The sequence below is a fragment of the Octopus bimaculoides genome, chromosome 9, assembly GCF_046866305.1.
Source record: "Octopus bimaculoides isolate indiv1 chromosome 9, ASM4686630v1, whole genome shotgun sequence".
In the NCBI taxonomy this organism is placed as follows: Eukaryota; Metazoa; Mollusca; class Cephalopoda; order Octopoda; family Octopodidae; genus Octopus; species Octopus bimaculoides.
In genome coordinates this window covers 84,292,722-84,307,721 of record NC_142936.1, presented here as the reverse complement: position 1 = coordinate 84,307,721, position 15,000 = coordinate 84,292,722, and the positions used below count along the sequence as shown (strand labels likewise).

At 42.6% G+C, this 15,000-nt stretch overlaps 1 protein-coding gene across 2 annotated transcripts in view; it reads right to left on the bottom strand.

The window, feature by feature from the left end:
• Positions 1-15,000, bottom strand: part of LOC106870678 (BMP and activin membrane-bound inhibitor homolog) — a 130,871-nt gene that overhangs the window by 10,728 nt on the left and 105,143 nt on the right. For both annotated transcript variants that reach the window (XM_052970832.2, XM_052970831.2), the window contains one exon: positions 12,486-12,833. In XM_052970832.2, coding sequence (XP_052826792.1) covers positions 12,486-12,833 — 348 coding nt within the window. The remainder of the gene's footprint in view (positions 1-12,485; positions 12,834-15,000) is intronic.

Genomic DNA, 15,000 nt, shown 5'->3' with positions numbered 1-15,000 from the left:
CCTAGTGAAAATTGTGCGGGTGTTAATCTGAAAATTTACCGTCAGTAAAAGGGACCACATAAATTAGATTGAGTCCAAGACAAAAGTTCACCAATCAGTCCATCGAGCTGTCAGCAGTTGGTACCAAATTAATGTGGGTCAGCCTGACACCAGTCGGCCTAGCAACATGTCCGGTTCATGTTGCCGATACAGTGGATCTATACCGTGGTATGTCTCGCGCGTGCAAGCATTTGCGTGCGTACAATAAACTATTTATGCCAGACTTGTTTTCGTTGTCGTACGTTTTTATATAAATGTTCAACTACACATAAATAAACACAAAGAATCAAATACGTGTGCGTGTATATATATATATATATATATATACATACACATAGGTTGTTCACGTACAGCTAACATTCAAAAATTAAGAATACAATCAAATACAGGCGAAACATCCTCAACGCTCACGTATACATACATATATATATACATATATACATATATATATATATATATATATATATATACATATATATATATATATATATATATATATATACATGATACTTGTTAAACCGTCTGTACATTAATGCGTATTCATAAATTAGATCCTTCGTGTATATAATACATATAAACATTCTAAATACATAAACAAGCGTGTGTGTACACACACACAAAGAAACACGGTCATAAAAACATTAGTTTCCTGTGTCTACATATTTCAGAGTAACTTCTGCTCCGGTGTTTCTAAGATGTCTATTCTGCTTTATGGCGTACAGATTGCGTTGTGTGTGTGTGTGTGTGTGTGTGTGTGTGTGTGTGTGTGTGTGTGTGTGTGTGGTGTGTGTGTATGTGTGTGTGGTGTGTGTGTGTGTGTGTGTGTGTGTGTGTGTGTGTGTGTGTGTGTGTGCTGCGAGGTGTATAATAAAATTTTAATGTCTATTATATTCAACAATGTCTCCATGTATTTACACTCCCACAATGAAGTTCCGCTGTAATTACGTCTATATAGGTGTGGGTAGTTGGGCTGTAAGGAGATGTCAATCTGTCTATAACACACACACACACAATAAGAACCTCTGCTCTACAAATGCATATTAATATACAAACGGTTAAACATACAACTGCACACACACAGACAGACACACATATATTCACGCACGCACACATACAATTACGCGCGCGCGCACACATACGCATTCACATACACACGAAGTCAAATCTGATTTTTAAGACAAATATCTGAGTGTCAGACAGCGGCCATTTAAGAGAGTCGCTGGAAAGAGCAGAACAGGAAATACTTGTCTTCCTTCAAGGAGACACGATGGCGGTGGTGACAGCGACGATGAGGGAGGAGGGGAGAGGTACAAAACGTTTAAGGTGGCAGTCCACCAACCTTCTGCCTGAGGATGGATATGTATGTATGTGCGTGTGTCTTTGTACCCACGTGGCGAGGGGTGGGATGTGTAACTCTAGAACAATACTTGTAATGTTTTGATGTGTGGAAGCACCTGACCACGTCCTTCACCACCGCCGCCGCCCTACTTTCTACACATCACCACAAAATCTCACCTAATTTAATGTCCGAAGTACAGGAACTGCACCGGATCCTCCTCAGCCTCTTATTCCGTTGAGTATCAGCAATGATAAACCCTTTCTACTATGGGCACAAGGCCTGAAATTCGAGGGGAAGAGGGATATTCCATTGCAGCGACCCCAATGTTCAACTGGTACTTATTAAAGGCAAAGTCGACTTCGGCGGAATTTGAACTCGGAACGTAACTGCAGACGAAATACTAAGCATTTCGTACTAACGATTCTGCCAGCTCGGCGCCTTAATAATAACAATAATAATAATAATAATAATAATAATAATAATAATAATTAATTCGTTTTATTGGCCACAAGGGCTAATATCAATTAAAGACATATAAGGACAAAGACAGGACGAAGGTTACAAAAGGTTTTGTCCGAAAAGGTAGGAAAGTTCGTCTAAACAGAGGAAGAAAACGGAGAAGGATATAATAAATAAATAGATAAATAAATAGATAAATAAATAAGTAGAACTCCCAAAGGGGGAGGCGCTTCGAAAAAGGAAAGGTTACACGTGGAAAAACCCATAAAACCACGGGAGCCTGGTCAGAAAAAATAAGAAAGGGGTATAGAGCCCTTTCTCCTTTTACATTACCTTTTTTTTTTTTTTTTTTACAGGTGTATTCTCAGAATTGGTCCGTTTATACTGGCCATTTTTCCAACAGTCACCCATCTTTCAACGAATTTGCTATGAGACAGCACTTCCCTCTCTACTCTCATCTTCCTTTTCAAGTGGAACTTGAAAAAGTTGATGAGGCCTTGGCCAAAGAGGAAAGTGTCTGTCTTTAACCCTTTCAAACGGGTCCACCATATCACCTCTTTCGCTACAGCCACTAGGCATAGGAAAATTGCCTTGCCCTCCTGGTTAAAGGAGGTCGGCGGGTCAATTCTCACGATGGATCCAGCTGATAGCCGGATCCGTCCTACACGTGACAGTAGCTGTTCGATATAGACCCACAGGTCAGCAATGCTCGGGCACTGGACGAGTGCGTGCAGAACGGTTTCGTCGTCCTGAGCGCACCTCGGGCAGGCCCGGTTGACGGCACTTCCATGTCGGTAGAGTTTATCTCGAACAGGTAGCGCACCTCGGTAGCACTGCCAGGCGAGGGACCTTTGGAAATTATCCATGGGCCCCGGCCCGAAAGTTCTCCTGAACAGACTGCTTAGCTGATTATCCTCGACGCCTAGAGTTTCCCCGAGAACGTCGTCGCACTTTTCTCCCACTAACCCTCTATAGAAAGCTAGAGTGGATCTACTACCGATCGCACTGCCCGCCTGACTGAGGGCGGTGAGAGCTTGGCGGCACTCGAGGTGCCAAGCGCCCTTTCTCGGTCTACGTTTGATCCAGGATTGCAGCTCTGTTAAAGAAACGAGCTGCGGAAAATCGCGTCTGACGAAAGGCGACCACACCTGTTCACCGTCCAGGAAGCGCCTGAGATGTCGTAGCCTGAGCGCATGTTTGCGCATCAGCAACCACGGCATGCCAAGGCCTCCGTTCAGCGGCTGTTGACAGCAGATAGAGCGCCTGACCAGTGGTACCTGACCCTTCCACAAAAAGTTGAAGAGCAAGCGTACTATCTTGGTTAACCAGCGGTCGGGACAAGGGACGACGGTCAAACGGTAATAGATGACGGATGCGATGTACGCATTCGCTACCTCCGCTCGACCTTTCAATGAGAGCTTCCTCTCAGCCCATTTCTGGGTGAGGTTGGCCACCCTGTTCGTCACTTCTTCCCAGTTTTTCTCCAACTGGAGGTCCGGACCGAACCAGACCCCGAGCAGTTTAACGGGTCCGTCTGTCCAGCGCCCTACGACGCTGTTGGACGGCATGGACTTGCCCCTCCAGGTGCCTAGTTGCAAGCCCATTGACTTTTCCGCGTTAATTTTCGCACCTGTCACCGCTTCATACTCGTTTAGTGTCTCGCCAATCAGGTCAATATGCCTGTGGCTCGACACCATCACGGTAACGTCGTCGGCATAGGCAGACACGCTCCTTCCACATCCCAGATCACGCGGGACGCCCCTCAAAGCCTCCAACTTCCGCAGTAATGGCTCGAGAGTCAATACATACAGAAGGGAGGAGAGAGGACACCCTTGGCGAACCGAACGCGAGATGTTGAACGGTTCCGATAGATGGCCGTTCACCCGTATGACCGAGCAGATGCCGCTGTATAAAGCAGCTATCCACCCGCGGAAGACCGGACCGAAACCAGCTGCCTTGAGAACAGCTGCCAGGTATCGATGGTCGACCCTATCGAAGGCTTTAGACTGATCTAAATTGATCAAAGCCCCACCCGCGCCAGCTTCGTTACCCACTCTCTCTATGATGTAGCGCATGAGATGGAGGTTGTCGTGGATAGACCTGGTCGGCACAGCGCATGTCTGCGCCTTGCCGATCAGTTTGCCCACGACAGGCGCCAATCTCTTGGCTAGCACCTTGGCCAAGATCTTCAACTCTGTGTTGAGCAGAGTGATGGGCCTAAAGTTCCCTATAATGTCCCCCTTGTTTGGGTCCTTTCTTAGCAAAGCCACCACTCCCCGACAAACAAAAGCAGGAATTCTCCCGTTTTGTTGCCAGTTGCAGTAGACGTTTGCCAAGACGCCCGCAAACAAGTCTGGCATTGACGTATAAAGCTCGTAAGGCAGACCATCCAAACCCGGCGATCTACCTCTCGTGTAGCCTTTCATCGCTTCCCGTACTTCCCAGGCAGATATCGGTCCTTCGCAGCACTCGGCCTCGCTGGTCGAGAGTTGCGGCAGGCCGTCTAGGTACACATCGAAATCTGTTCCGTCGTCCGTCCTACCGTTTGTCCCGAACAATTGAGCAAAGTGTCGCTGAAAGGCCGAACACATCTGCTTCGGTCCCGAAATCTCGCAGTCGTTCTGGTCCACCAAAGACCGAATGGTCGCTCTGTTGCCACGCTTCGCCTCAACCACGCGGGCCCATCGAGCGGCCTTAGTCCCCTCCCCGCTTACCGAAAGTGCTTTAGCTCTGACAACGCAGCCTTCATGCTTGGCATCAAAGTGTTGGTCGAGGGCCAACTTCGCTGCTAACACGTCGGTTGCGATGCCTGTCCCAAGAGCCTCGTCTAGTTTGTTAACTAAATCCCGCTCTGTTTTCTTACGTTCTACAGCTACAGCCTTGCTAAACCTAATTGATTCTGCTCTAATTGCCCGCTTCAGGGCGAACCACCAGTTGTTGTTGATGATTGCTCCGGTTAAAGCCCTCTTAACTAATAAACTAATCCGGTCTCTGTAAGCTTTGCACGCCGTTGTCGACGTGTTTAGCTTCCAGTAACCGGGGCCTTGTCTATGGAGCCTATCTAAGTCGACCGTACAGATCACGAATTTGTGGTCCGTGTAGCCGACTATGTTGAATTGTGGACACCCTATGCTATCCTTATCCGCTGGCCTACAGAAAAATCTATCTAAGTACGATCTAGACGACCCGATGCGATTAGTCCAAGTCCACATTAGCACATTCGGGTTGTCTAGTCGATACCTGTCGGACAGCTGAAAGCGTTTGAGCAGGTTGGCGAGGCTCTTGCATCCCCCTTTCCTATTAGATGCTCCCGCACCCATCCTATCGATACGTTCGTCTAGGACAGCGTTCCAGTCCCCAACTAGCACTAAAGTGCGAGAAGTACCTAGGAAAACCTCCAGACGTTTGAAATAATCCGACTGCCCTGCTCCTGTCGGAGCGTAGGCAGCCAGCAGTCTGAAAGCAGCGCCATCACTACTATCGACGTCCAGGACCACCAACTTACCTTCCGGATCCAGGAAGACTGCCCTTATTTTCAAGTCTAGGCCTTTCCGAAATAGCACCGCAGTACCTCCACCGCCCGCTCCCGGCCGACACGGAGATAGGAAAATCTCGTACCCGCCAAAAAGGGCTGCGAGTTCCTGCGGGTTGGAGAGCCTGGTTTCGCTAATGGCTGCTACATCTACACTGTAAGACCTCAGGTCGTTCAACAGGTGACCTTGTTTCCAAGGCGACCCGAGGCCTCTCACATTTATACTTCCGATTCTGAGAATTACCATGTTTTTTTTTAAAGGAAAGTATTAGAGGAGAAAAGGCTCTACTTACTGTTTTCTGGTGGGGTGGTTCCCCTATGTTTTCGTGTGGGTGTCTCCACTAAATTTTGATAAAGGCTCTGGGAGAAGCTTCTCCCTAGCGACCCAACATCATTCGGAAACTTTTCTTTTATTTTATTATAGTTTTCTTGGGTTATTTTTAGTGTGAGTATGTGTGCTGGTGGTGCGTTGTGTAGGGGTATAATGAAATTTGTGGTGTTTGCATTTGTATTGTTTTTTAGAAAGTCTAATAAGTGTTCATTTTTTGTGTTGATGGCTGTTACGTTTGTGGTGTGTGTGAGTGCTGGTGTTTGCGGTGGAGAAGGTGTTGCTATTTGTTGTGAGTGTGTGTTGTTGTTGCCGATGATGTTGGGAAGCTCACCTTTTTCGCGCCAATAATAATGAGGATCTTTGTGATTTGACGGGCAACATTTTTTGGATCTTTTTTTAAAACGGGGGCCACATTTTTCATTAACGAAACACTTTGAAACTTGGAACACTGGTAGAATGTGTCATATAAAACATCTTTTTCTCTTAGTCTTCTTAAAAAAAAAAGAAATCCATAAATTATTCCATGTTAAAGTTGTCGTATTTCTGTAATTTCAACCAATCACTGACGTCCATTAAGTGCCGACTACATAAACAAACGATTCTGAAACAATTAATCCTAACCCTAACTCTAACCCTAACCTTAGGGTTAGGGTTAGGGTTAAAGCAAATTTAAAATGAAAAAAGCAAATAAAACGAAGAATCGTTTGTTTATGTAGTCGGCACTTAATGTATATCGACTGAATGGACGTCAGTGATTGGTTGAAATTATCGAAATAAGACAATTTTTTACATGAAATAAATTCGAATACAAAAATATTTTTCTGTTCTATAACACAAAATAGACAAGTATACGAAGTTTGAAAGTCTTTCCGTACCAAAAACACTACGTAAAACATTAATGAAAAATGTGGCCCCCGTTTTAAAAAAGATCCCATTTTTTTATGTAGTGTTTTTGGTACCGAAACACTTTCAAACTTCGAATACTTGTATATTTTGTGTTATAGAACAGATAAAAGATTTTGTATTCGAAATTATTTCATGTAAAAAATTGTCGTATTTCGGTAATTTCAACCAATCACTGACGTCTATTGAGGTGAAAACAATTACGTCGTGGAATATAAACAACGGTGTTACGGGATTTTTTCCCTTGAACAAAATTTGTCCCGTTGTTTGTCAACAACAACTATCAGCGGTATATTTTTCGTTTGTCACTGTTATTTATGACATCGTTCGTGCGTGTGTACTGGTTTTAGCTTTAGGGTTTTAGGGTTAGGGTTCGGGTTTTAGAGTTAGGGTTAGTTTTAGGATTACGGTTAGGGTTATGATTATTTTTGCCAAAACCATAACTCTAACCCTATAACTCATAACCATAACCCTAACCCTAACCCTAAAACCCGAACCCTAACCCCAACCCTAAAACCCGAACCCCATCCCTAAACCCTTACTAGGGAATAATGATATAATTAAACAGGGAATAACACACTTGACACCGCTGTAGGCAGTAACTGTATTCAGCTGAATAGACGTCAGTGATTGGTTGAAATTACAGAAATACGACAACTTTAACATGAAATAACTTGCGATGTATAATTTTTTGTTAAGAAGGCTAAGAGAAAAAGTTGTTTTGTATGACACATTCTACCAGTGTCCCAAGTTTGAAAGTGTTTCGTTAAGAAAACAAGTGTCGCCCGTCAAATCACAAAGATCCTAATAATCCTTTCTACTGGAAGCACAAGGCTTCAGATTTGGGGGAAGGGATTAAGTCGATCCCAGTGCGTAACTGGTACTAATTTTATCGACCCCGAAAGGATGAAAGGCAAAGTCGACTTCGGTGGAATTTGAACTCAGAACGTAAAGACGTACGAAATACCGCTAAGAATTTCGTGCTAACGATTCTGCCAGCTCGGCGCCTTAATAATAATAATAATAATAATAATAATAATAATAATAATAATTAGTAGTAGTAGTAGTAGTAGTAGTAATAATAATAATAATAATACTTTCTACTACAGGCACAAGGCTTGAAATTTTTGCGGAGGGAGATTGTCAATCACATCGACCCCAGTATTTGACTGGTACTTAATTTATCGACCCTGAAAGGATGAAAGGCAAAGCCGACCTCGGCGCTACTAGGGACATAAGGTCTGAAATTTTAAGGGAGAGGAAAGCCGATGTGATCGATCACCAGTGCTCGACTGGAACTTGAAGTATACGTATAAATGGTGCAGCTCTCCTGACAGAAAAGAGATTCCAACAAGGGCCAATCAGGGAACCCAGGATATCATCCAGCATCACCCTGACCATCAAGGGCACGAGCCCTCACCTATGTTTGGCGTCCTACCATTTACTCGAACCATTTCCACCGGAAGAGAAGTGGAGAAAAGATATAGGTAGACTTGGATAATAAGTCACGTTCCAGAAGCCTATTGGAAACAATAAATGATTTGCCTCTAAATTTCCGGTTAAATGTTGAGCCATTAATATAATCACCCCCACCACCACCACACACACACACTCTCTCTCTTTCTCAATCAATCTGCGGTTTTCAACCGGCGTCCATATGGTTTTGAGGTCGGATGGGGAGGATATATAAGATCTTGATAAAATTTATCTGCAATAAATTGGTAATATTTCTACAATACACAAAATATTTCAACGAATTTTTTGAAATACAACTCCTAATAATATCTAATCATCCTTTCTACTATAAGCACAAGGCCTGGATTTTGTCGGGAGGAGGACAGTAGATCACATCGACCCCAGTTCGCAACTGGTACTTAATTTATCAACCCCGAAAGGACGTAAGGCAAAGTAGAAGACCTCGAAGGAATTTGAACTCAGAGCGTAGTGGCAGACGAAATACCGCTAAGCATTTCGCCCGGCCTGCTAACCATTCAGCCAGCTCACCGCCTTTTAATAATGTCTAAAACTACAAAGGGATTTCTTTTTAAACATCAAAATGGTTAAGAGGGTCCACCCGAGTAAAATAGAAATCAAAGGGGTCCATAAGTGGAATATTGGTTGAGAAACACTTCTAAACGAAAATTCCCTCGCAATAAACATATAAGCCCTGTGTTGTTTTCTAAGGAAACCTTGAGGAGACGACAGTTCGTGTTATGCGGCTACATGCCTCACGGTCATGTTGGATGATATGTGGGTTTCCTTGACTGGCTCTTGTTAGAATCTCCTTTCTGTGTTCATATATTTTGTATACTACGTATACTTTAAGTTCCAGTCGAGCACTGGTGATCGATCTAATCGGCTTTCCTCTCCCCTAAATATTTCGCCGAGATGGTAACGAATTGCGACTCGGCTCGGATGGTTGCTCGAGACGATCCGAACAGATATCGACAAATGGTGGATGCAGCGATATGGGGCGCGGTGCATACTCCCATACCTGACCTGACTCGTAAGGAATTCTTTCCCGGTGTACACCGAACTTTTTGGTGTTTCACTCACACACACACACACACACACACACACAGATGACTAAGGAAATGGCTAAGCGAGCAGGGATGTCTCCGAATTTGGAAATTTGGTTGGAGTTTAATTACAACCATTTAGAAGTTGCAGGTAAAAGCGATCAGCCCAATGATGTCGGGTTTCACTCATATACCCCCCTCCCCCCATGCTGAATTTATATTTGATACCATATATGAGGTTTGTGGAGGTGTAATCACAGTGGACCTTCATGCACAAAAAGAAAAAAAAAGATATCAAAAGAAAAGATTCATAAATGGAACAACTTTGATCGTGGATCGGCAGGATCAGGGTTAGCCTAGGGTTCAACAACAATAATAACAACAACAACGGCGATGACGACGGCATTAAAGATAAGAGCATAATGTTCTTGAATTGGTCGTCATTGATTGGTCAATGAGAAACTCGATTCCGCTCTCCACCGCCTGCACCACCCTGCTACATTATGACAACAGAGAACAGACAATGACAACTTCTACTACGTCTATTCCAACAAAGACAGAATTCCAGATGTCTCCGGTCACGTCCAAACATTGCCACATTGTCAACGCACGAGCGAGTGGGTGAGAGAGAGAGAGAGAGAGAGAGAGAGAGAGAGAGAGAGAGAGAGAGAGAGAGAGAGAGAGAGAGAACATGTTTGTGTGTGTGTGTGTGTGTGTTACATTCTCAGCGCAGTTCATTGTTGACTCAAACCGTAACAGTCGTGAGACAAACGAAACTGTTGTCGTGTACCGTCGCTCACTGGTGCGCACGCACACACACACACACACATACACTCACACATACTCTTACACTCACACACATACTTAATTACTCAAACGGTAATTGAGACAGTATTATAAACAAGACACACTTCAATACATACATATACCTCGACACATTATCACGCGAATGCGTTGCCAATAACACGCATTCGCAAATCTACAACAGAATCACATATACACAATCGTGACTGTGTGGTAAGAAGTTTGTTTCCCAACCACATGGTTCCGGGTTTAGTGCCACTTATGCAAGTGTCCCCGAGAATGAAATGTCCGATTTTGAACTGTAAGTTTATTTTACTTTATTTCAACAAAAAGCAATGCAGTTAACCAAAGTATGCACCTAAAGTATCAACACAACTTTGCCATTCTTTCGGTAGCTTATTTATGCCGGCAGCGATGAATTCTGGAGAGCTGTTTTTGCATCTCATCTTCTTCAGATTTGAATTCCTTGCAAAATGTTGTCTAATGCCTGAAAAACGTGATAGTCAGTCGGTGCAAGGTCTGGTGAATATGGTGATTGAGTAAGTATTTCCAAGTTCAGTTCCTGTAACTTGAGTAGTGTTCTTTGTGCAACATGTGGTCGAGCATTGTCTTGCAAGAGAATTGGCCTATCTCTATTGGCTAATCTCGGTTGTTTGATTGCAAGTTCACTCATCATTTCACCCAATTGGTTGATGTACATCCGCTGTAACTGACTTACCAGGTCTCGTGAAGCTGTAGTGGATGACACCAGTGCTGGACTACCAAACAAACAATTTTAACTGTTTTTGGTGAATATTCGTTTTGGATTGTGTTTTGGCATTTCGTTTCAATCCAACCATCATACAGATCGCTTGCTGTTGTTGAAAAGAATCCATTTCTCGTCACATGTGACAATACTATGCACAAAATGGTTCGCTTTTATGCCGTGACAGCAAAGAACAGTAATTTTCAAGATGACGTGTCATTTGATGCTCGTTCAGTTCGTGTGGTACCCACTTATATCCAGCTTCTTTACTTTGCCGATTTGTTTCAGATGGTCCAATACAGTTGGAATCGAAACGTCAAACCTTGCTGCTAATTCACGCGTAATTTGAGATGTATCACACTTCCACTACAGTTTCCAGTTCATCATTTATCTACCTTGGTCTCAGGTCTACCACAGGGCTGATTTTCAAGAGTAAAGTCACCAGACCGGAACTTCCCAAACCATTGACGTACAGTGCGCTCATTCACCACATCTTCACCAAACACCTCATTGATGTTTCGAGCTGTCTGGAATGCATTGATTCCACGACGGAACTCAAACACGAGTTTTTCATCTATCCATGGGTTCACAAAAATTGATTTACAAGAGAAAATTTACAATATAATTAGACACCATGAATTGCCTTTCGAAAAGTGATGATGTAACTCTTCAATGTTGTAAAACAAAGAATTGTCAGGGTAAAATATTAAGAGTTAACAACTATCAAACTCGGTGCATAAGAAAATCGTACATTTCATTCTTAATGACCTGGTAGCTTCGAGTCTACCAAAGCCTTGTGAGTAGAGCTAATAGACGGAAACTGAAAGAAGCGCGTCGAATATGTGAGTGCGCGCGCGCGCTTCCCACCACGGCTTGTCAAAGTCAGCTTCATTTATTTCCCCATTATCTCCATACACACCACACACTGAAAAATCTCAAAATACGAAAGCCGAAACCGCTGCATGACGCTACCTTTATGATAGCCGGTTAGCGCTAGTGGAACTGTTGATGTAACATATGACGATCCTATATCGTTCAGAACTGATATTAGATCAGCGTAATTAAAATCAATGTTCGTAAAGAACGATGTAAGGCACAACATAAATGCTGTTGCTATTGTTGCTGCTGCTTGTAACTAGGTCAGTATTGGTCGAGCAATCGCTTCAAATGGGTTCCAACTGTTCATCACACGATCTGAATCGTAGCATTTCACACACCCACATACCCCCCACCACCCCACAAGAAAGAAAGGAAGATAGATAGATAGATAGATAGATAGATAGTCCAAGCTGTGCCCTCTTGGGTCACATCTGCTTATAGCAGGACTCTAGAACTGTTTGTAGATATTATATATGTATGAGGCATGCATATTATATATATGTATGATATTATATATGTATGATATTATATATGCATGAGGCATGTATGAGATACGTATGAGGCATGAAAAATACTGGAAAATGATTTTTTACAAAGTAATTACATACAGAAGCGTTTCTAATAGGAGATACCTTACACGTTTCTCCTACATGTACAATTTCGTAACTCCTATTAGCAAATGAAACACGTGTAATGGTGTATAGATAGTACCAAAGTTTTTTTCCAATCTCCTCTTTTGATATATATAACTAGAGAGAGAGAAAGAGAGCGGAAGGCAGGAAGAGAGATACTTTATAGTTTACTAAGCAAGCAGACACACGAGAGACAGAACGACAAACAACAGAACCGCATCTCGTGTAGTAGAGAGTATAAATGTAAATAACAAAAAATTGTGCATAGAAATGGTTTGATTGAACCAACCAATGAATACTGACCTCTTAAAATACTCCCATTTGAGTGGGCGTTCATCACAAAATGAAGTCTATCAAATTTCTTCATATAATTACACATGTCCTTCTTACAACACATCAACAATAAGGGGAGACTACTGCCACCCATTGATCTGCTGCTCTGTTGGAGATTTTCTTCAGTCAACGCACTGTTACATAAACTCCGATGTGCCATCCTCAAGCCGTCCACACAACCGTGAACTGATACTTCCGTTTCTGTGTTCGTCTGGCTTTGGTCTGTGTGGACAAGTGTGTAGCAGGTGCCTGTGTGCGACTTACACATGTAGCCAGTGCTCACACAGCCAGATTCATTACAGTGGCAGCGTATCTCGCCTGGTCATCATACCGGAAAGAGAAAGAGAAAAGGAATATATTAGTTAAGAATTATTTCTTTGTCCTAAACACCTAAAAATAACAGTTAAACAATTTGAACCAATACAGAACTCGGATCTTTTTACATCTTCCTTCCAACCACTTGAAGGTTTTTAAAATCTTCACCAGAGTGTAAAAAAAAAAAAAAATGGTTTTCACGTAGCGTTGCATGCGGATGACGAAAATCCCATTTCTTTTTTTTTTTTTCTGGAAATTAATAATAAACAAGTTACAAGCATTTAATCCTACATAATTTTAGCTAATTGAAAACTATTAGTTGCCCACATACCATGACAGATGTGAAGTTTAAGGAAGATTTGGCTTCTCTTTCTAGCAGGCTGAGAGACCAAGTAAAAGTTTTGTGCGTGCTGATCTCCATGGCAAAGGTAGTCAGAAGACACGATGAGTCGGCAACTGCACTGACCACTTCCCAGCATCTTCACTATCATCCACACACCTACACATGCACACACGCACATGTCAAGGTCACCAGCCCCCTTCCATAAGCACGCGCACCTTCGTTATGGGATCACCATCACTTTATTATCTCCCCATAACCATATATATTTCGTGTGTGTGTGTGTGTGTGTGTGTGTGTGTCTGCGAATGTATGTATATATCTGACAAAATATATTGATTTTATACTTGTGTGAGGGTGTGAGTGCGTGTGTATATATATATATATATATATATATATATATATATATATAAACTAATATATATATATAAATATATATCTGATCCATTTTAACCGATTTCAGCAATTGGTCCCGTACACGAGCGTTTTGGAAAATCCACTCTCTCGATACTCGTCAGAAAGGCTGATATGAAAAGTATGGCGTCGGCTCTAATTTATGTGCGCGTAAATATATATATGTGTGTGTGTGTGTGTGTGTGTGTGTGTGTGTGTGTGTGTGTGTGTGTGTGTGTGTGTGTGTGTGTGTGTGTGTGTATGTATATATATACATGTATGTGTGTTATGTAAGCCGAATATTTATCTCGCGACTCGAGTTTCAGGACGCCATGATCCACCTAAGATCGCAGCGGCAAGAAACACGAGTCGCCGGATAAATATTCAGTTTAAATAAACCATACATAACATGTACTGAGTACTCCTTCCTCATGCGTTCGACACACATCTACGTTTAATGTGTGTGTGTGCGCGCGCGCGCGCAATATCATAGATTAAGAACGCCTGTACCTGAATATAACCGTGTATTTTGTGCGTGTGTAAATAGATAGACAGATAGATAGACACCTATATAAATACAAACATTTATATAGACATAAACAAAGGACTTGATAGATACAAAGACACACGTACACATACATCTGCGCATAAATACAGGTCTCAAAAAAGAACTCAATGTGTGTGTAGACAGACAGACAGACAGACATATTTCCCAGATAGTTTTCAAAGAATTTGTTCGTGTGTGTGTGTGTGTGTGTGTACAACCTAAAAGCATATATCATTTCGACATTCCCGTTGCGAGACTGGAAACTCCGCTCCAATGATCGGGAGCCCTATTTGACTAAGCGCCTTACATATGTGTGTGTGCGTGCGCGCGCGCTTCTCTCTCTCTCTCTCTCTCTCTCTCTCTCTCTCTCTCTCTCCCCCACACACACACACACACATTCAAACTTAGCCTCAATGAACCCTCTCTTAGTTTCCACAAAAGTTATTGTCAGTGGTTCGACCAATTGCATCATCTACTCATTGAAGTGTAGGTGGCTCCGAGTACTCCACAGACACTTGTACTCCTCAAATAACTATCAAGTAGAATGATTATAACACAGTCTGTGATAAAGTTGACACTTTGAATTTCAAGTGCAATCCATTCTACATGCTGTAAGAAAGCCCGATCAACTCGAGATGAAGGTAAAAATACACTTGACCGAAATGTCACGCGAAGAGAACGAACCCATGAAGTCAGGATGTCAAAGCGAACTCATTAACCATAAGTCCATACTTGGGCCCATACATGCGTATATACACTGATATTAATATACGCACACAACTACAAATACATACATATACACACAACCACACACATAAATATACTAACACATTCACACACACACACACACACACACACACACACACACACACACACACACACACACACAC